This window comes from Dendropsophus ebraccatus, chromosome 10, assembly GCF_027789765.1.
Source record: "Dendropsophus ebraccatus isolate aDenEbr1 chromosome 10, aDenEbr1.pat, whole genome shotgun sequence".
NCBI lineage: Eukaryota > Metazoa > Chordata > Amphibia > Anura > Hylidae > Dendropsophus > Dendropsophus ebraccatus.
In genome coordinates this window covers 23210332-23232923 of record NC_091463.1, presented here as the reverse complement: position 1 = coordinate 23232923, position 22592 = coordinate 23210332, and the positions used below count along the sequence as shown (strand labels likewise).

The window sequence follows — 22592 nt, the reverse complement described above, 5'->3', positions numbered from 1 at the left end:
AGGAATGTGATTAATAGTTCGGGTGATTACGTGCGCGGCGATAGCAAACATATATTTAGAAAATGGGAAAAGGGGGGTAATTTGGACTTTTATTAGGGGAGGGGATTTTTTATTAATAAAAACACTTTTTTTTTTCACATGAACTAGAAGCCCCCCTGGGGGACTTGTATGTACACAACACTGATCTCTCATAGAGATCAATGCTGTGTATATACACAGCAAAGATCCATTAGATCGGTGATAGATTGCTTTGGCCTGCTGCAGGCCACAGCAATCTATTGCCGGGGCCGGGATCAGCGTCATTGCGACGCTGAGGCCCGTCACGGACAGAAGAACGGATCTCCCCCCGCAATCGCATCGCAGGGGGGAGATCCGTCCCACTAAACACCAGGGACGTGAGGTCTGAAGCACTTCAATGCAGCTGTCAGGTTTGACAGCTGCATTGAAGTGCTTAATTAGCCGGCACGGCAACGGGACCTGCACTGGCTAACAGAGGCACTGCCCGGCTGCAGATCACAGCCGTGAGCGGCGCTGTTCGGAGCGGGGTCCCGCCGGGATCCCGCTCTGAACACCCCCCGCGGCACCATGACGTACCAGATACGTCATGGGTCGCTAAGGGGTTAAAGGGATACTCCAGGCATGAATTTTTTAAAATAATAAAGCATACTTACCTCCCTGGCTCTAGCACCACCATCTTTCCGCTCTGTGGAGCTGAGAAGTTTCAGGCACACCCAGCCAATCAACGACTGGGGCAGGGCACCAATGCAGCAGCTGATATGCTGAGCAACCTCATTGCTCCAGAAGCCGGAAGCTGCCAAACAGCAGGACAGAGCAATAATATAGTGGTGGTGTCACTGCAGCTAGGGAGGTAAGTGTGCTTAATTATTCTAAAGCAACTATAGACGATCGCAACTCAATTCCATTCACTCAAAATTTAAATACCGATGGCTCGAGTTGCATGTAGTCCTAGGGAGTCAGGGAAAAGATAGATACAGCCTATTTGAGCAATCAAACGAGTCAAGTTGCACTCGTCGCTAAAAGCAATCAATCCCTGAGCATATGTAAATAAAAGTCCCTTGCTCAGAGTACCCCTTTAAGGCTGAACATCTATAAAATAAGACAACTCAGCAGGGCAGTAGTAAAGTGTAGATAGCAAACAGCAGACCAAAATATCCTTAGGAAGATTATGTTTCAGATAAGGCAGCTTAGTAGAAGAGAAGATTTGCATAGAGCAAGAGAAAAACTAGCAGACACAGGAAGTAAACAAGTGTCAGTCAGAGTTTGTGGTTTGCCCTGTTTACACATGCTATGATCTTAATAACCTGCTAAATGATGGAACCTGCACAACGCTGGGTAACCACATCCAGATCATACACCAGATTAACAACTAAGTATGAGGACAGTATATACACTGGAATACAATACTGATAAAAATGGGCACGTTAATGGCTCACCGTCCACAGGCAGGCGACGACGCATGGCTAGTCGCTCCAGACGCCTCTGGGTCTCAGCAAGGCTGAAGAGGACTCCATATACATACTGACGAGCTGGGCGGAACAGGATGGCGGAAGGAGGAAGGTCAGCATTGCACTCATCCTCTATGCAAACAGGCAGCTTAATCTCTCCCTATAGAAAAATTAAATAAAGAAGTGTTATCCTGGACAGTATGAGTGGTGTAATACACATTACAGAAACACTACATAGGCTTTACAGCACTGAGAAGGTTTTACCACTATAGAAGGGTATGGCATGTTGCTTTGACTGGGATCCTCTACAATCTAAAGAATAGAAGGCTAGGACCGCCACTATGTCCAGAGTTCCATTGATATACCATTACATTACAGTATGAGAATACCCCTTTAAGTAAACAATACATTGTTGGAACAATAGCCATATGAAACAAACATTATTATGCCTTCTTTGTCTTTGGACTAGTAAAGACAGTTCTACCTTATGTGTTTTACCTTGGTGAGGACATGGTAAATGTATGGATACATGAGTCCACGACGATGTCTATGTTCTGCCACCCGTAAGACTTCGGGGGCCACTGGAGGTAGAGGTGGAGTGGTGATGTCCATGTGGTTCCTTGTTGCCATGGACAGCAATGATGGAATCTGTGACTCATTGTGCCCCATGTTCTGGCCAGACTCTCCACCTCCTGTCTGATGACCCCAGTTTTGGGAAAGCTTGTCACCAGAAGATTCCTCCCAGTTTGCCTTATGCTGTCGATTATCTGTCACATGGCTGGGAAGGGAAGAAACATAAAAGGCTCTCACTTACAGCAAGACTTTCCACCCATGACTTTCTTAAAGTGATAAAATAAGAATTACTTAGATGCGGCGCCATTCTGGTCTTCATCTGAGGAAGAGGAGGGTGAAGATTCCTGGCCTGATGAAGGAGAAGGCTTCAACGTCAAGTGATTGGGGAACTTAGAAGCGGTCGTGTCATATGGCAGAGACCAGCCAGAAAACGGGCCCCCTTTCAGCAGGTTGTCATCGTGGAAGTGAGACAAGTCTCCCATGTGGTGAGGAGGAAACACAAACCCAGAGTTGGGGCCAGGAGGAAACGGGTGGTGCTGATACTGTAGTTTTGCGGGCATCTGGTGTCCAAACTATAAGGGAACACAAGTTTTAAGGGGTTGTGTGGGGAATTTGAGAGTACTTGTGATCAGAAAAAAACATGTCAAAAGTCTTGATCGTTTGAGGTCTGAATGTTTAGACCAGGTCAGGAGAACAAGCCGGGATAAGTCTGCTCTGCCATGTGTTCCTCTCTGCTCTGTGTCCATCCAAACTGGACAGCTCTATAGACTTATATTATGCAGCTGTCCAGGTCACAATAAGACCCCGACCGATCAAAATGTTCATCAAAATGCACCATTCTAGTGCACCAATGCTCTGGTGGTCCCCTGCCATTCTCTACTGATGTGCCTTACACTCATGTGACTGCTGCAACTAATTATGGCTCAGGGATTATGTGCCGTACATGCTACCATCACAGGGGAGGCCAGTGATTGGCTGCAGCATGGGGCTATATGGCTCACCACTACAAGTTAAGCAACACTAATGATGACCACCAGAGAGATGGTGGTGTGGGGATAAAAGATGAGCAAACATTGAGCACGCTCAAGTTTGTCCAAACCCGATTGTGCGGCATTTGATAAGCGGTGGAAAACATGGATACAGCCTATGGCCAGTTTTTTACAGATATTCACAACAGTCATAGCTCCACTGTAATCCACGGGTTGTGTCAGGTAATGCAGCACATAAAAGTGAATGGGGCTGAGCTACAATCCCAGGCACAGCCCATGGATAAGAGGTGCTTTCTCCAATCCCAGACAACACCACTTATTAATCACAGTATGCTATACAAAATACAAGTAGTTGGAAACATTGAAGACAACAAAGCTCACCATAGGTTTGCCAACATGTACTCCTCCCATCTGGTTATGTGGTAAAGGAGGAACTCCGAATTGATTAGGCCCATATCCTGCAACTAAGAAAAGCCGACCCTTAGAGACATTACCCTGCAACATGTACTTCACACAGGATTCACTCCCAGCATACCCACCAACGAAAGGAGGATTGAGCTGAGGCGGACGCTGCTTGGTTGCGACTGAATAATATTCTACGGCTTTTTTAAATCGTTCAATCTTGTCTTCGGTCCTGGACTAAAAGGCAAAACAAATATCGGTCAATGAACAAAGATAATATCTGTGAACGCATAAGAAACACATCACAGCCTATTCCTCGATCTGTTTTACTCATATTTTCCTTTCACAGTGACGCGGCTCGTCTTAAAGCATATCCAAAGGAGTTTTGATTGGTGCGACCCCAACCAATCAGGAGAGGGTAGCAGCGCCCTGCAATTCCCCTAGCTGTCAATCATCTCTATCCAGGCAGCCCCATAGATTTATTATGAAGATGGCCTGAACGGAGATTGTTGCAAGAAGTGAAGTGAAATGCGCTACTGCACACTTCTCCCGACTGGTAGGGGTGTCAGCAGCGAGACCCTGTCTGATAGAAATGTTATGACAGTGCCCATTTAACATTTATATTACATTAATATGACAACTCTGTCATCTTAAATAGAAATCTAACCTTCTACTCACCTGTGAGTGTCTGAATATCTCCTTCCCCACAGCATCCAGATTAGAGGCATCTTTAATCGTTGCGACATATTCAGAGACGGCTTTTATGACCACATCACAAGGTGGCAAGACAAGCTGGTGGGCACGGACCTGGAAATAGGTAGAAGTAATAAGTAAAGTGCCACAAGGACCATAGAAATATTACCATCATATAGGAATGGATTGTTATACGGGTTCTCAGCCTAGAGAACAGTGGCCAATGCAGCAGTGAATGTACGGCTTTTAACTCCTTGATGACCAGGCCAATTTTTCTTTCAGCACTTTTGTTTTTTCCTCCTCATGTTTCTAAAGCCATACTGCCTTAATTTTTTCACCTACAGACCCATATGAGCTTTAACAACTATTGCAATGTATAAACTATATCACTATAACACTATATCAGAATGTAGGAACGTCGCAGTACTGGAACGTCAATTCTACTAGTCAATGTGAGATACCCTGTAAATAACAATAAAACAAGTGTGCGCAGATATAATCACCTTGAGTGAAGCGAGAGGATGATCTGGTCCCAGTAAACTCCAATGAAATGCAGCCAAGTCTTCATCAGGAAGAATATGATTACCTACAGCAACAAGATTACAGGAGTGGTTTAATAGACTAGAACACAGCCTCATTATCCCTAGTCAGATATATCTGCACCACAATAGTGGAGCATCCTGCTAATCTCTGAGAAGAGGATGGAAGGGGGCGACTTTGCTGACCTGATAGGGGGGCTGCCACCCTTGTTTCCTGACTGTGATTTGACTGAGCTCCACACTTAGACTACATTAGACTGTTTTGTGTGTTTATAGAACACACTATGCTCTTCATTCTGGCTACCTGTTGTCACCTCTAGGGGGAGCACAACTGCCTAATGCATACTGAAATCCCCAAGTTGTGGCTTTTCAGCTGTTGCAAAACTACAACTCTCGGCATACCGATGGTCGTATGCTAGGTGTTGTAGTCTTGTAATGGATGGTGATCAATACTGTAAAGTGAACTCCTTTTAGTTGCGGGCAGCCAAAATGCAGTGCTATGGTGGGGTGTACCTGAGCCTTATAGTGTCAGCAGAGACCTCACAGCACATTTACATATACATATTAGGAGTGTGTCTGTAGTACCTGGATATAAATATAATGGTAAGCACAAAGAACACAAATATCCTAACACATTTCTAACATTCAGGCATCATACCAATCTCTATAATTTCCATATTAAGACAGTACTGAATGCATCCTATTTCAGTATTGAAAGTGGTCCATTCACATTGCCTAACAGCAGTATATCACAGGTACGGCCAAGAAAGGGATGATGATGTATATTGTGGTGTACTGCAGTGGGCCCCATTCATTTCAAGAGCATAGTCAGGTCTATACACTCATTTACTGGGGCACAAGTGTGGTCTGCTGCGCTACTAGGCCCTTTACATATACAAGGGGGAAGAAGCCTGAGCCTTATACAGGTTAACTAAAAAAAACAAAAAACTGGGAGGAGAGGTCACAGACAGAATCTGTCACTTAAGGCCTTAATAGTTGGCTAATTTTGTGTGTATTATAGAAGACATTATACCCACCAGCAAGTGTCGCATGTATGCTGTGTAATGTGCACTGAAATTGTGCAACAAATCCTATTCACTTAGGACCAGTTCACATGGAGCAAAACTCTGTGTCATACTGGCTATCTATGGGATGTTCACACGCCTCTCCGCTCGGAAGAATTGACATGTTGATTCTTCTGTGCGGAGAGGAGGCGCCCATAGACATCGAGTACGACACTGAGGCTGGTGGAGTTCCGCACCATGCCCTTTACACGTGAGGATATTGGTGTGACTGTATAGGCTGGTGAAACAGTTTTCTTTGCCCACTGATCTGTATCATACAGAAGATTGATACCAGACCGATCGATTCAGGACAAGATCCAGTGAACTATGAATGTCCACCAGATCTACAGCTAAAACATCAAAGCTAAAAATCTGTCCCACAAAGTATAGCCAGGAAGTGCCCAGCCGCCTGCTTCTCCTGGCTATATCTAGTGACTGGCGGGGGGCTCAGCACTCACCCCAACTCATCAAAATTTTTCACATTTTTTTTAAATGACAGTAACGCTTTATGTAGTTGCAGTTGATAAGGTCTCATCTGAATTACCCAGCGGTACAATAACATATAACATTAGCAGAAGACCCCTTGCTTCCTGCCATATTGTAGTAGGTTTAGCTTTTTCAGGTCCTTTATTAAAAGGTGCTATCTGGCAGCACAGCTGGACAGATATTAGACAGAACAACATATCTGTGTTGCCCATGTTTTCATGTTAATAAAAAAAAACACCTTTATTTGGTCTGTGAATAGTGTCAAAGAGACGGAGCCTATACTTCCCTGGACCCTTGAACAGCTATGCCTCACCTGCTATATACCCTTGCATAATCAGGGCCGTACACTGTGCATACAACACAATGAGGTGTAGCACTGCTAGAGGCCAGGGGATGACACTTTCACACTGTTTACATTTTAAAAAAAAAAAGTTTTTTTTTTTTATAAACTCTAAATGCTTTTACTGATATCAATCCAGCAGTGCTGCCAGCTTGGTAAGTGGTCAGGGGGTATCAGATTTAACTTAAATTCAAATCAACCAGTGTCCGAAAGTTATACAGATTAGTAAGTTATGTCTATTTAAAATTCTCAAGTCTTCTAGTACTTATCAGCTGTTGTATGCCCTGCAGGAAGTGGTGTAGTCTCTTCAGTCTGACACAGTGCTCTCTGCTGCTACCTCTGTCCATGTCAAGAACTGCCCAGAAAAGGAAAGGCTTTCTATGGGAATTTGCTCCTGCTCTAGACAGTTCCTGACATGGACAGAGGTGGCTGCAGAGAGCACTGTGTCAGATTGGAAAGAAGCATTCCACTGGGGAACATCCCCAAAAACACCTATATTCCCTATTGGTTAAAATATAACTTTTATTAATAAAGTATAGAAACTCTAAACATTTAAGAAAACAGCAAAAACGCAAAATGTGAACAGTGAGTTAAAAGGCTTTTCACAATCTGCCCTATACTCAATACAATGAGGAACAGGAGTGCATCACAGAACGGTTAGTACTCACACCCGAGTCACCACAAACGATTTACTAACCCAAAAGGGATAAAGCAAGACACCCCTGTGGGTTTAGATGCCTCCTATCCTGTGATGTATATTTGCAGGATGACACTGTGACTGGGTTGACCTGTCTCGACCCCAGAGCGATTTTACGCACTACGCTCTACTAGCTAGCCCCCCGTATTGTCAGTAGCAGAGTCATCCAAAACGGCAGTGTGAAAAGTATTAAAACAGCCCTGCGTTTGTGGTGACTCGGGTGTGAGTACTAACCGTTCTGTGATGCACTCCTGTTCCTCATTGTATTGAGTATAGGGCAGATTGTGAAAAGCCTTTTAACTCACTGTTCACATTTTGCGTTTTTGCTGTTGCTGAGTTTTTATACTTTATTAATAAAAGTTATATTTTAACCAATAGGGAATATAGGTGTTTTTGGGGGATCTTCCCCAGTTGATTGCTATTAAATGATACCTCCTATTGGACTTAGGATCTAGTTATCCATCAGATTGGAAAGAACACACCACTTCCTGCAGGACATACAGCAGCAGATAATTGAGATTTTTAACTAGAAATTATTTACAAACCTGTATAAGTTTCTGGCACCAGTTGGTTTGAAATAGTTTTTTTTTTGCCCTAAATTATCCCTTTAAGTAATAATGTAAACATTATCCAGAACAGCTTTCAGAACAAAGCGACTCTGTACCCACTATCTGCCCTCTCAAACTGCTTGCACTGTTGGATAGCGGCTTTTAATCCAAGATCTGTCCTGGGGTCCATTCGGCAGGTGATGCAGTTGTTGTCCTAAAATAAACCAACATTTAAACTTGCAGCCCTGTGCCAAATTGGCATGGCCTAGAGTGTCTGTGGCCTAGGCTTGCACCGCCTCTCCGTCCCTCCTCCCTGCCCTCTTCATCATTAGGAAAGTTCCTGAGCAGGATTTCTCCTAATTATCAATTGTCTGAAAATACAGGTGCCTTAACGATCCAGCACCTGTGCAGTGTTCAGACAAGTGATGAATAGGAGAATTCTTGCCCGGGGACATTCCTAATGGTAAAGAGGGAGGGAAGGAGAGGCAGTGCAAGCCTAGGACACAGACACTCTAGGCCTAGGCCAAGACAATTTGTCACAGGGCTGCAAGTTTAAAAGTTGTTTTTTTTTAGGACAACAACTGCATCACCTGCCGAACGGACCCCAGGACAGATCTTGGATTAAATGCAGCTATCTGAAGGTACAAGGGGTTTTGGCGGGGGGCAGATTGTGGGTCAGACTTCAAAGCACTCAATGAAATCACAGATGAGCATTTATGATATGTTCACATAGGAAGGAGGATAACTTTTCTTTAGGCACAAACTCAGTTAAATGGAGAACTTTTATCTGTAAGGATAAAAGTGCACGATCACTGGGACCCTGATGGATAACTACAACAGGAGTGCAAAGTCCCTGCTCCTCCTCACAGCCGGACCACACTTTGTAGCAGTGTGAATGAAGGTGGTTGTGGAGATTTTTTAACTGTATTTTAAGTCAATGAAGTTGACAAAACCAGATGGGGTCCTTCAATAACCATGCAGCAGTTTCACTTCACGTTCCCAGTGGAGGGGGGATTCATCAATGCTTACATTACAAAGGGGCAATTTTATTTTTATAGCAATACAATACACCTTGATAAAATTTCCCATGTTTCTAACATCTTTTACTATAGACCTGTTTTCCAGGAGTATTGTTGGAATAGGCTATTAATATTTATCAGAGTACACTACCAAACCAATTCAACTACTGATCATCAAAGACTAGGCACCTTAAACTTTTTACCAGCTTTGAGTTTCCAATGCCTGGTATTAATTCCTAAGGACAGGAAATTAGGACCCTTTTACTTTAACAAAAAAATATCTATTATTTAGCTTTTTCATTCCTGAATTCTTATTACTCAAATACAAGGTTAGGAAGAATTAAGAGCTAATGGATCTGACTACATAAGGTTTAGATGAAGTCTGTTACCATGGAAACAAGTAGGCCTGCACAAGAGCTGCAGGCACATAATTGTAGATTTCTAAACTGACTTTTGACGCTTCACAAGTTTTGAGCTGTCAGGGTCGGGAAGTTCAGGCCCCCACAAAACACCAGAGCTGTAAGAACAATGTTGTTGTGCTTCACTCCCTGGGTCGCTGCACCATTAGAAGACGGGCTCCACAAAATTAGGGCCGTATTACAAAGTCCAAACCCCATAATGTAAGGCACACACCGATCTGCTAGAGCAGGGCTTGCCTACTGAGCCTATTACATGGCTCGAAAAGGGATGAATGGACATCACTTGCTGTAATCAGCCGCCCGTCTCCTTATACATGGAAAGACACACGGGGATTGGCAGATGTTTTTAAAGTGATACTGTCACACACACCCTTAGGGCCCTATTCCACCGGACAATTATGGTTAAATCGTTGGAATCTAAACGATAATTGTTCGGTTGAAATGCAGTTAACGGTTAACGACCGAACAAGAAATCGTTGATCGCTTAATAAGACCTGGACCTATTTTTATCGTTGCTCGTTCGCAAATCGTTCGCATTGAACAAGACATCGTTCGGTCATTCGCAGTAGATACAAACGCAATAGCAAAGAAAAAATGATCGCAAATACAATCATAAGTAACGATTTTCATGCCATGGAAATGAGTGAACGTTTTCACTCTCTCGTTTGAGATCGTTAACGATTATGCAAACGATAATCGTTCCAGTGGAATAGGGCCCTTACTTTGTTTCATTGGTGGACAGTGTCACTTAGGGCTTCACAGCAGTTGGAACCCATCTCCCTAAGATTTTAGAGCAGAAAGGAGACACAGAAAATTTAAAGGGGTTATCCAGCACTACAAAAACATGGCCACTTTTCCCCCCCTCTCGTCTCCACATTGGGTGGGGTTTCAAACTCTGTTCCATTGATGTAAATGGAGCTTAATTACAAACCACACCTGAACTGGAGACAAGAGAGGGGGAAAAGCGCTGGATAACCCCTTTAATACAGGTATATATAAAATGTGCAGCATCTAATCTTGAGTAAGGCTGGGTTCACACTGAGGAATTCTCACGGATTTTCAGGCGGAATCTGCCTGTAATACCGCCCGATAAGAATGAACATTGTGAATGTACATTGGTTTTAATGGGCTTTACGCTTATTTGTTCACACAGCTAAATTTCCATGCATAAAAATTCCACTACGGATCCGCTTTTCACCCGAAGAATTTACATGTCAATTCTTTGGCCCCGTTCACACTGAGCAAGAATGTCCGAATTCTGCGGCCGAGCGCTCCGCCGCGGAATCCTGCCTTGCTCAGTGTCTCATTTGAGTGAATGAGAGTGAATTTCACTTGCATTCCGCTCAAATTCTGCCAGAGCTGAATAGACTAGGAATTTCAAGCAGAAAACTTTCCTCTACAATTCCTCAGTGTGAACCCAGCCTAATGGCCCTATTCCACGGGTCGTTTTAGAGGAGCAAACGAGCGCTATTAGCACTCGTTTGCTCCTCGTTCGCCGCTCGCTGCCGCCTCTATTCAACGCGGCTGCAGCGAGCGGGTGAGTGCGGGAGGGGCGGCGGGGAGCTGCGGGGGGGCTGCTCGGAGGATCGCTGATCGTCCGGGCAGCCCATAGGATATAGCAGCGTCTGCTGCCGATGCTCCTATTCAACGGAGCGACGGCAGCAGATCGCTGCTATATCAGTCGCTTGTTTTTCAACATGTTGAAAAACAAGCGACTGCAAAGATCAGCCGACATGAACGATGTCAGCTGATCGTTGCACTCTATTCCACGGAACGATTATCGTCCGTAGCGGTCGATATCGTCCGAAAACGAACGATAATCGTTCCGTGGAATAGGGCCATAAGGGGGTGGCAATACCAATTTAACACGTTTAAGGACAGCGATCAGCCGATGATCAGCTCCTTGACCTGTCTCTATTACATGGGGCAAGATCTGCCTGATTCAGCAGAGAATTGCTCCGTATAATAGGGCCCTTACTTGACCGCCATGGGTCAGGTACAACAGTGAGGCAGGGGGAGAAGTGCACAACCAAGCGATTCTCCTGGCTCTAACGAATGGTGAAGGTCTGAACACCCAGACCCCAACTAATCAAAACTTGTGACATGTCTGTGTGACACCATTTGCAAAATTGCTTAATTTTATGTGCGCAGAAACAATGCATTTCAGTCTAGATAGATAGATATATCTATATATATATCTATATATATATATATATATATATATATATATAGGCACATTCACACAAATGTATGTTGCCAGACATTTGCACATCTAAGGCCTGATGTACAGTGGACATATTTCCTTGTGCATCCCCACTATACACAGCAGCTATGTGAAGGTGCCCCTTAAAATGGTAGAATCTTGCTCCTTGGTTGCCACCTTACCCAAAAGGGCAGCGAAGATGGGGAAGTTGCTCATCTTGAGGCCCAGCTGTTTGGCTACCTCTTGCATTAGAAACTGGTTGGTGGTGAGATTCTTCCCATTCCAGCTGAGCTTGAGAGCGTGAGAACTGTAGTAAGAAGGGATGTTACACAAAGCGTATTCAGAGTCATGAGCAATGAGGCCATGGAATCCATTCTCCCGAAAGAAGGATACCACTTCCAGGTGATGATCCTCCAAACTCTGAAACACCTGAAATGCAGGAAGGGTCACCGTGTTCATGATTATTGCTTATTGTTGTAACAAACAAGAGAGTTCAAAGCCAAGCAATGAATAAGGAGCAGAAAGCCGAACAACAAGACAGGGGGAAGATGCCAGAAACATCAGCGGCACAGACACCCACAACCAAGGGAAGGGCCATAGCGGAAGCTTAATACTCTATTAGGGTAGGTTCACACTATGGAATCCGCGTGGATAATTTGCGGCTCCATAGACACCATTCTATGGCCGAGCCGATTCCACTGTACGCCTTAAGAATAGACATGTCAGTTCTTTCGGCGAAAGGAGGAATCCGCCCATCCATAGAATGGTGTCTATGGCACAGGTGGATAGGCGCGCCGCAAACCAGTACGAGCGACGGAATCCGACGAAACTTATCCGTGCGGATTCCATAGTGTAAACCCACCCTTACAAGAGGTCAGTTCCTGAGCAAAACTAGAAACAAAAAAAAAAACCTGAAGCAGTTTAAAAAACTTTATTTAAACAAAAAAAAAAAAAGGTAAAAAAATTATAGCAGAACAGAGGGTCCAAAGATAAAGACAGATGGTAATACTGGGATTGTGTCAAGAAAGCGTAGGTTAATGCAGCTTTTCATCACCCCTGCCCCATGTTAGCAATATCCAGGAGGAAGCACTTTTGTCCAACACAGCATTCGTTTTCATCATGGCGTAGTTATTACAGAACAATCCACAGTGACCTGGTAAGTGCATCAAACTTTAAGAGCCTAATTGGGCCAATCACTATGGTAAAGGAGAGCCGATCTGCTAGATCGGCGCTCATTTAATAAGCCTATTACATGGCTCTATTATCGTGCAGCAAGGGCTGTACATATATAATGTTAGCAATGTCCGTGCAGTCCTCAAATTAAAAGTGTAAAGTTCATCCGTTATCCCTCCACGCTCCCCGGTGTTCTCTTTGCTTGTCCACACTCCCCACAGCAGTCACTGAAGGCTTCTACACTGATCTTTAAAGTGAAAGGTCGCTCAGCCAATCAATGGCAGTGGCGGTCCCGTCCCATGATTGGCTGAGCAGCTTGTCACTTCAGAGAGCGGCTCTGAAGTTGCACCAGCGGCTGCAGGGAGAAGCAAGAAAAACCCGGGGAGCGGTAACGGATGAACTATATTATTTTCTTTATGCAATGATTTTAGGTCAGGATACCAAAGACACTATCAGCCGATGATCATTGACTTTATTACACAGAGCGATTATCTACCTGATTTCTCAGGGCCCTAATTCTTACGTTCCATGCATGGTCCGTAGACATGGACTGTGCTACAGAAAAGAGTTTCCAGCATCAAGTGTCATTATGATGCCAGGAGCTCCAAAACGGTTTAAATGTTTGCGCTACTGTACTGACACGCTGACAGGGCAAAGATTTAAAGTTTCAGGTCTGGTCTGCAGTATATGGTCCGGGCACAGATATTGCAGAATGGTCCCTAACTCTCCTTTAGAAGAAATCAATTGGCTGAATTCACACACCCATATACTAGATGGATCTCCTCAAAGAGAAGCAACACCCCACCTCCCTTAATATCTCGTAATGTTCTCCACCTCTGATCAGTCGGTTATTGATTAAAATGAGTCTATATACCGCCTTGCAATCATTCAGCCGGCAATTCTCTCTCCCATCTTTCCTCATACATATGAACAAAAGTGAGAGGCAGTGAAAATCCATCATGCCTGACCCTTCTCTCGGCTAGAGTCTCAGGGAGATCTTATGCACTTTATACTGTTTAAATGTAAAGTGTGTGGGTACTGATACAAAGTAGGTGCCCTGAGATGGCATTAGAGGGGCAGTTTCTGGAGGAGCGCTAATTTGCATTCTGAAATGTGTAAGGTCAGAGAGTCAGTATGGCATTGGTGGTCTGTCCATGCAGCATCTAGCTGTTTTATTAGTACAAACCACTGGAGATTTTCTTTTGTTATGGGTTAAACTTCAGGATCCTAGCACTTGTTACCCCATAAGGAAAACCATGCAGCAATGGACACCATCATTTATCAATAGTAAGAAAATGCAATGTCGCCCCTATCAATGTCCAGCATTCTGATCAGAGATGATCAGGGGCAAATAGAAGTGTTTGTAAGTCCCCAGGTACATTAGCCTGTTCTGACTGATAGAAACAAGTGTCAAGTCCACAGGATTGCATATAAGTATCTAACATCTATGTTGGAATAACCAACTTCTATAGGTCTTTTCTGAGGCTTCATAGACGTGTTTCTCCAATGACCCCCATGATGCTCTCCCTCAGCATCACGTTCCTGGTTACTCATCATCCCTCACATCTATCCTGACCGACCTGTCAGCGCTCCAATGTGTCATGGTCCTGTCCCGCGTCATAGCACCTCCATAGCTGCCCGGCTGTCTCTGATCTAAAATGTCACCATGAAAGACGACATCTTATCTACAATGTCACCGCCATAAATGCCCTCTACATATGGCCTTGGCCGCGTCACAATGTACCATCCTCTGCTCGCTGCACATCAATAGGATATGACATCTGCTGACTAGTTCCTCTGAATTCTGCTGACAAGTCTACAGTCTTTGTTACTTTTAATGATTTCCATCCACCCTGGTACAGGATCAGCATGTCTGGAGGAAGGGGGGACATGTTAGCAGCAGCTACCAATTTGGAATATTAAGCGAAAATGTGTCCTACAGCCTGTAACAACCCGGGCAAATTTTTTGCATATTGCAGACATAATATAGTTCTGAAAAACTTGTGAAGGAGGCATAAGAGTATAACCCTGCTCTGTCCAGTCCCGTGCGTACCACAGCTGAGGGTCTGCCAAAGCTGTGACCAAGCTCCCTGTGAACTAAACACTAAGGCCGCATTCACACGGACGTGGAAGGCCTGTACCAAAGTCTCCCACCCCAAGACACACACAGCAGCATCTCTGATATGCTGCCGGGAGCAGGGGAACTGTACAGATATGCGTCATGCTATAATGACAGAGCTGCGCGGTGCATGTAACATGTGAATGCGGCTTAAGGGTACGTTCACACTGAGTAAATCTGGCGGAATTCCGCCTGCCTCACACCCTAACTCCCTCCATTATCAGCAAAGAAAGCATGTATCCTTTTATATCAAAGTTATTTAAATGAGAAGTCCAGCAAAAAATTTTATCAAAGTGTTGTAATGCCCCCAAAAGTTATACAAATCCCCAATATACACTTATTACGGGAAATGCTTATAAAGTGCTTTTTTACTTGCACTTACTACTGCATCAAGGCTTCACTTCCTGGATAACATGGTGATGTCACTTCCTGGATTAAAATGTCACGACCTGACTCCCAGAGTTGTGCGGGCTGTGCTTGCTGGAGAGGATGATGGCAGGGGGACACTGAGGGACACAGGGCACTGGAGGGACACAGAGCATCCCTCTGCCATCATCCTCTGCAGCCACAGCCCGCACAGCTCTGGGAGTCGGGTTGTGACATCACCATGTTATCCAGGAAGTGACATCACCATGTTATCCAGGAAGTGACATCACCATGTTATCCAGGAAGTGAAGCCTTGATGCAGTAGTAAGTGCAGGGAAAAAAAGCACTTTATAAGCATTTCCCTTAATAAGTGTATATTGGGGATTTGTATAACTTTTGGGGGCATTACAACACTTTCATAAATTTTTTTTGCTGGACTTCTCATTTAAATAACTTTGATATAAAAAGGATACATGCTTTCTTTGCTGATAATGGAGAGAGTTAGGGTGTGTACACACTGAGTAAATCAGGCGGAATTCCGCCTGCCTCAGTGTGCCATAGCCTGTCTATGGGAGAGCTTGTGCGCCTCTGCTCAAAGAAGTGACGGCAGGCTATGGCACACTGAGGCAGGCGGAATTCCGCCAGATTTACTCAGTGCGAACGTACCCTTAAGCCACATTCACATGTTACATGCACCGCGCAGCTCCTGTCATTTTTTTTCCCTGCACTTACTACTGCATCAAGGCTTCACTTCCTGGATAACATGGTGATGTCACTTCCTGGATAACATGGTGATGTCACGACCCAACTCCCAGAGCTGTGCGGGCTGTGGCTGCAGAGGATGATGGCAGAGGGATGCTCTGTGTCCCTCCAGTGCCCTGTGTCCCTCAGTGTCCCCCTGCCATCATCCTCTCCAGCAAGCACAGCCCACACAGCTCTGGGAGTCGGGTCGTGACATCACCATTTTATCCAGGAAGTGACATCACCATGTTATCCAGGAAGTAAAGCCTTGATGCAGTAGTAAGTGCAAGTAAAAAAGCACTTTATAAGCATTTCTCGTAATAAGTGTATATTGGCGATTTGTATAACTTTTGGGAGGAAATAGCTTCTCCTTTAACTCCTAAGGGTAAGTTCACATTGACCAAAATAGGCGGAATTGACATTCGATTCTCTGAGTGAAAAGTGACGGAAGTGGAAACGTGTGAGCCCTCCCATAGAGAAACAGTGTCACACTGAGGCAGGTAGAATTCCGCAGCAGGGAGCTCCGCCAGGTTTGCTCAGTGTGAACATTCCCAAAGAGAAAATGTAAAATAGATGGTAATGTAATAATGCAGCGATCTTATAAGTTGGAGAAATTTAACTATTAACTTCCACCTTCACAGATTGTGTGCCCTACTAAAGTTCAGCCCTATTCACTTTAATGGAGCTAAACTGCAACAATCATGTATATTCCCTTTAAAGTGACATTTTGTAGCTTCGGATACAAACATGTTCCTGAAATTTACTAGCTGGTTTCAGGCCCTACCGTCTCATATACACACCCCTTTGTCAAGTTTCCACCCATCTGACTAACCAGAGAAAAGTGCAGATAGTAAGATCCCTATACCGCAGAAAGGGAGGGGTACATTGTTCATATCAAAAATAGCATTGGAGGCTACAAAATGATATAAACTCCTGTTCTCATGTTTCCAGCTACTACTGTTCTCATGTTTCCAGCTACTACAAGTATATAGCTGGGAGGACAAATCTTTAACTGGACAGGCCACTGGCCTTGGAGGACAGGGAAGCAATAACCTGGCTGGCAGCCTACAGATCACGCATGTGTTAGTCACGCACTATTACAACACGGGCACTGCACTGCCTTTGTGTGTTAAAAGTCCAGCTGCTGGTTATTGACACACAAAGGAGAATCTGCCACGCACTTAAAGGGGGTATATTTATGGCAGTGTCCATGAACAGTCAGCACGCTATTCATTTCCTACGCTGCGGCCAATATATAAGCCTCAAAGAATGAATGGAGCACTGGCTAGGCATGCGCAGTGCACTCCCATTAATTTAAAGGGCATAACTCCTATATCCTAGTGGCCGGACTCTCATCTATCCTCTGGATAGCTGATAAGTCTGAGATGAGATTAGACCTTTCAGAATTGTTCTAACGCTGTAACGCTGGGTTCACACCTGCATCCAAGCCCCTTTCGGCGCCTTCCCACAGACCCCATTTAAAGGCTAGGTTCACAGTGCGTTTTTGCGTTCGGTTTAAAATATCTGTTTTATGGGGCAAAAAAAAAAAAAAAAATCTAATGCAAAAACTTTTGTTAAAAGTTTTTTGTGTACACAAAAACATAGTTGACCGTGTTTTTCTGTACGTTAAAATGAACCACTTAAAGTGACTGTAGCACCAGGCCCAGGCAGAAGCACTGGAGGCGGGCCGAGCCACCCTTAGTGGGAAGAAACTCCAGCCCCTCCATGACATGACTCCATTAGAATCAATGGAACCCTATCATAGAGGGGCAGGGGGTTCCTTCCACTAAGGGTGGGTCGGCCGCCTCCAGTGCTTCTGCCTGGGCCTGGTGCTACAGTCACTTTAAAAACATATCTATGAAATTGAGAGGATAAAAACAGTGTGAACCCAGCCTATTGGGGGGACAAAACCCTGCAAGCAGTTTTTTTCTCCCATTAGAAAGCCCCACCACATCTAGCTGTCACCAGTAAGCCGGGCCCCGCCACATCTAGCTGTCACCAGTAAGCCGGGCCCCGCCACATCTAGTTGTCACCAGTAAGCCGGGCCCCGCCACGTCTAGCTGTCACCAGTAAGCTGGGACCCTCCATGTCTAGCTGTCACCAGTAAGCTGGGACCCTCCATGTCTAGCTGTCACCAGTAAGCTGGGCCCCGCCACGTCTAGCTGTCACTAGTAAGCTGGGACCCTCCATGTCTAGCTGTCACCAGTAAGCCGGGACCCTCCATGTCTAGCTGTCACCAGTAAGCCGGGCCCCGCCACGTCTAGCTGTCACTAGTAAGCTGGGACCCTCCATGTCTAGCTGTCACCAGTAAGCCGGGACCCTCCATGTCTAGCTGTCACCAGTAAGCTGGGACCCTCCATGTCTAGCTGTCACCAGTAAGCTGGGACCCTCCATGTCTAGCTGTCACCAGTAAGCTGGGACCCTCCACGTCTAGCTGTCACCAGTAAGCTGGGACCCTCCATGTCTAGCTGTCACCAGTAAGCTGGGACCCTCCATGTCTAGCTGTCACCAGTAAGCTGGGCCCCGCCATGTCTAGCTGTCACCAGTAAGCCGGGCCCCGTCATGTCTAGCTGTCACCAGTAAGCTGGGACCCTCCACGTCTAGCTGTCACCAGTAAGCTGGGCCCCGCCATGTCTGCCCGTCACCAGTAAGCTGGGCCCCGCCACGTCCGCCCATCGCCCACCCACTACCTCCTTACTCCCTATCGGATACAATGTAGCAAAATTCTAATAAATCGTCACCTTCACCTCAGATCTTACACGTCTCTGCAGTCGGTTGCTGTGGCAACAATAGAATTTATTCCTCCCCCCCCCCATTAATGCCCTATGGCCTCTCCCTGTCACCCCCTCCTGTGTGAGGCACCATACTGTCCCCTCCCCCCATAGCAGCTTCATGCATAGTGCACACTGAGGGGCACAGGATTAGGCTATGGGGGCACTGTGTGGGGGATGGGTGCAGCTAAGCATGTGAGGGTAAGGAGACAGGGGGCAGCAGACAGATGGCACAGGGGGCAGCAGACAGATGGCACAGGGTGGGCACCGCACAGTCCTGGTTACCTTCACTCGGAACCGGATCATGGCCAGGCGGATGCAGTGCGCCAGGCAGGCGGGCGGCAGGAACCAGGCCCGGGGGGGCGGGGTGCCCTTGTTTCCAACGTGGCTGACAATCAGCTGAGCCGTCTGTCGCTCGCCCTGTGCCCGCCGGGCCCACTCGGGCAGCCTCTCTTTGGCCAGCGTGCCGTTGAACATGGCCACCAGCTCCAGGCCGCCCTGATACAGACAGGCCTGGGACAGCGCCGCCAGGTAGCCCAGCATGGCGTTCCACTGGCCCCCGCACACCCAGTCTGTCTGGTAGCCGCCATAGAGCCGCTGGAGGGCAGAGTCCGCATCCACCAGCACCCGGCAGGGGGGAGGAGGAGGGGGCGCCGCCGGGGAGGGGGGCACTGGTGGGGGAGGGGGCGGCGGGGCGGGCGGGTAACCCCCGGGTGACATGCCCGCCCGGTGCTGCTGCCGGGCCACCGTCCGGGCCAACTTCAACAGATCGACGGGCACCACGGCCCCCGGGCATCGCTTCTCCAGGAACTCCTGGAAGCCCTGCACCCCCATTGTGCCGGGCCGCGGCTTGGACAGTGAGGAGGAGAACCCGGGTGTAACGCTAGGCGGGAGATGGAGGGAGAAGGCGAAGGACGAGAACCGAGTGGCCGAGAGCGGTGACCGTGCGGCTTCCTCCCTCCTCACAGGGGCTGCTGGGTGCGGGGGGAGAGTCCCTGCGCGGCACAAGCCGCCATCTTAATCGCCTTCTTCTTCGGCAGCTCTTACTACTACGCCCCACTTTCCCGCCCCCCCCTCCAGCCACTCCGAGGGGCGCGGTGTTATCTGGGATATGTAGTCCCCGCCTCTTCATCAGTGACTGATGACTATCAAGAACAAACTACAAATCCCGAGAGCCAAAGCGGAGGTCAACGTCTCTAGGCTTCAGTGAGGCACGCGGTGTTCTCTGGGAGATGTAGTACTCGCTTCGTTACTAGTGCTTGGCTGAACGAGGGAAGCGAACTACATTGACCGAGAACCTCTGCGCGCTCTTAGTCCGTCTTTGCTAATGTGTTTTCGTTGGGATTTAAATAAAACGTTTATATGTTTTTAGTTAGGGGGAAAACATGGCCGGTGATTCCGAGAGGCGATAACTAATCTCTATCACTTGGTGTCTCAAAAAAATGGCATCTTAATGGGCACTGTAGCGAAGGGAAGGCAGAGAACCGGGATGCATGCTGGGAAGCGTAGTTCGTACGTGGCTCGCGAGAGGCAAGTCGGCAAACCCTGGTGTGATTGCAGGACTACATTTCCCGGCAGCACGCGCGCGTGGATTCTGCCATTCTAGAAAGCAGTTCTGAAAAAAATGCATAAAGTTTTGCCCTTACAAGGGTTTTATAGGCACCTAATCCCTCATGTGGGAACACATGGCAGGTTACTGTCTAGTACAGGGCCGAAACCTTTCCTGGGCTCCTGTACCTATTGTTCTGCCCCAGAATTCAATTTATTCGATTTGCCCACCAGATTTATCATCTTGGCGCCAGTGATTGCTCAGTAGTGGCATTTGTCACCATTAATATTTGCAGAGTGGAATTAAAGGAAATATATAATCAGAAATTACTTATTGTCTACATTTTTTATGGTTTTTTTTTCCTGCTTTATCATTTTACTATCTACATTATAGAATAATCCTAAAATCTTGCAGTTTTCAATCCGGCCACTAGGATTATTAGGTTGAGACTTTCTGTTCTGTATGTGATGATAAGGAGGAGGTGACTGTAAAGTGATCTGTACAAAATTACAGCCAGAGGTGAAAATAGAAAAAAAAAATTAAGAGACCATTGCATGGGTCACGGAGCTTGCTTATAAACCTGCACCATACACAGTAAGGGGTCTGGAGATGTTCATTGGTCTATGCTTATGGGGTTTCCCTAAAGCATACCACTGAATGCTGTTAAAGGAGTGTTTTTTGTTTTTTTTCTTTTTTATATAGGCTTTTAAATGGAACCCATCACCATGAAAATGCTACCTAAGCTATTGGCAGTATGTTATAGAGCAGAAGGAGCTGAGTGGATTGATATATATCATTGTGGGAAAAGTGTCAAGATAACTTGATTGAAATCTCTGATGTTTCCATGCTAAAGAGTCCTGCCATGGAGTGACTCCGCCCTCTAGACTCCTAACTCAGAATGATCAGGGATTTCAATCAATATGTTGCAAGTTATACTGAATATTTTCCCACAAAGATATACAGTGGTGCCTTGCATTACGAGCATAATTCGTTCCGGGACTGTGCTTGTAATCCAAATCCACTCTTAAACCAAAGCAAGTTTTCCCATAAGAAATCACTGAAATGCAGACAATTGGTTCCACACCCCAAAAATAGTGAATTTATATTCTGAATTACATGTAAAACAAATGAAACATTTAAAAACAGCTGAATATGTCCCATTATAAGTTACTGTACAGTATGGAAATCAGCATGTGGTGTATAATATATTATAGAGTAAGTGCAGAAACCTCAAAAACAGCCGCAATTTGTAGATACAGAATGGAACTGCAGATCCCTATAATGCAGGAGCGTAGTACAACAGGCTCGAATAGAGAAGCAGGGCTGCTGTCAGAGGTCTGTGTGGTCACATGACAGCAATGGGGAAGGGGTGTGTTCAGCATGGACCAATCAGAGCTGACAGACTGCAGGGAGCATGAAGGAATGAGCAGGCAGATGTGGGTACATACATGCAGCACTCTCTGTCCGGGGAGAGAGGGGTTACAGCTATGAAGAGATTACCTCCACAGTCCTGTCCCCTGATGCAAGCCTCAGCCTGAAGTGGATCTGCTATGATTTGAAAGGTGAGGGAGACTTCCTGGGTCAGAGTACAGTGCTGTAGACCCCACTGTGCATGCCAAGCCCCTCCCCCACTCGCCCTCCCGCCCAGTACAGGGAGCTCTTAAACCAAAGCAATGCTCTTAAACAAAGTCACAAATTTGAAAAACTGTGAGCTCTTAAACCAAAACGCTCTTAAACCAAGTTACTCTTAAACCAAGGTACCACTGTATATCAATCTGCTCAGCTCTTCCTGTTCTATAACATGATGGTGATAGAGTAGATAGTATTGTCATCGTGACAGGTTTTCTTTACTTTACTGCTATTTAAAGGGAAACAATCAGCATGATTGTGCTGTTATGGTTCCCTGCTGCACAGTATAGATACAGGTAGATAGACAGGTAGATAGGCCACTAAGGGGTCTTTCTGCCTGTCAATCATCACAATTGAGCGTGCTGATAAGAAGACACCAGTTGACTTGAAATGTAAAACTTTTTGCCGGAGTTTCCCTTTAAAAAAAAAAAAACAGAGCCCAGGCAAAATGGCTGCCCCCGTAATAATGTTCTAAAAAGTAACATTACTTAGAAAGAAATTACATTTAGAAAGTGGAAATAGATTAGAAAAAAAGAACATGTTCCAGTATCCGGAGCTAATAAGTAATAAAAAATCAAGATGATACATTTACTTTTAGGGTACCATGAAGTCATTTTATGGACCATTATTTTGTGCATTTGTTCTATGTGTTTGAGTATTATTTATTGCGGAACACATTGCGGGAGATTTATCAAACTGGTGTAAAGTAGAATTGTCTCAGTTGCCCCTAGCAACCAATCAGACTCCACCTTTCATTTTTCAAAGAATCTGAATGGAATGAAAGGTGGAATCTGATTGGTTGCTAG

General features: G+C 45.7%; 1 protein-coding gene across 2 annotated transcripts in view; it reads right to left on the bottom strand.

Moving 5' to 3' along the window:
* Positions 1-19714, bottom strand: part of FAM120C (family with sequence similarity 120 member C) — a 30559-nt gene extending 10845 nt beyond the window's left edge. The window contains exons 1-9 of one of the 2 annotated variants that reach the window (XM_069943607.1): positions 18894-19714; positions 11621-11867; positions 4627-4709; positions 4109-4237; positions 3568-3667; positions 3410-3492; positions 2331-2611; positions 1965-2244; positions 1455-1626 (exon numbers count right to left, since the gene is read on the bottom strand). In XM_069943607.1, coding sequence (XP_069799708.1) covers positions 1455-1626; positions 1965-2244; positions 2331-2611; positions 3410-3492; positions 3568-3667; positions 4109-4237; positions 4627-4709; positions 11621-11867; positions 18894-19442 — 1924 coding nt within the window. In that variant the 5' untranslated portion in view covers positions 19443-19714. The remainder of the gene's footprint in view (positions 1-1454; positions 1627-1964; positions 2245-2330; positions 2612-3409; positions 3493-3567; positions 3668-4108; positions 4238-4626; positions 4710-11620; positions 11868-18893) is intronic. The other variant, XM_069943606.1, reaches the window with a different exon arrangement.
* Between the last annotated feature and the right edge of the window lie 2878 nt (positions 19715-22592).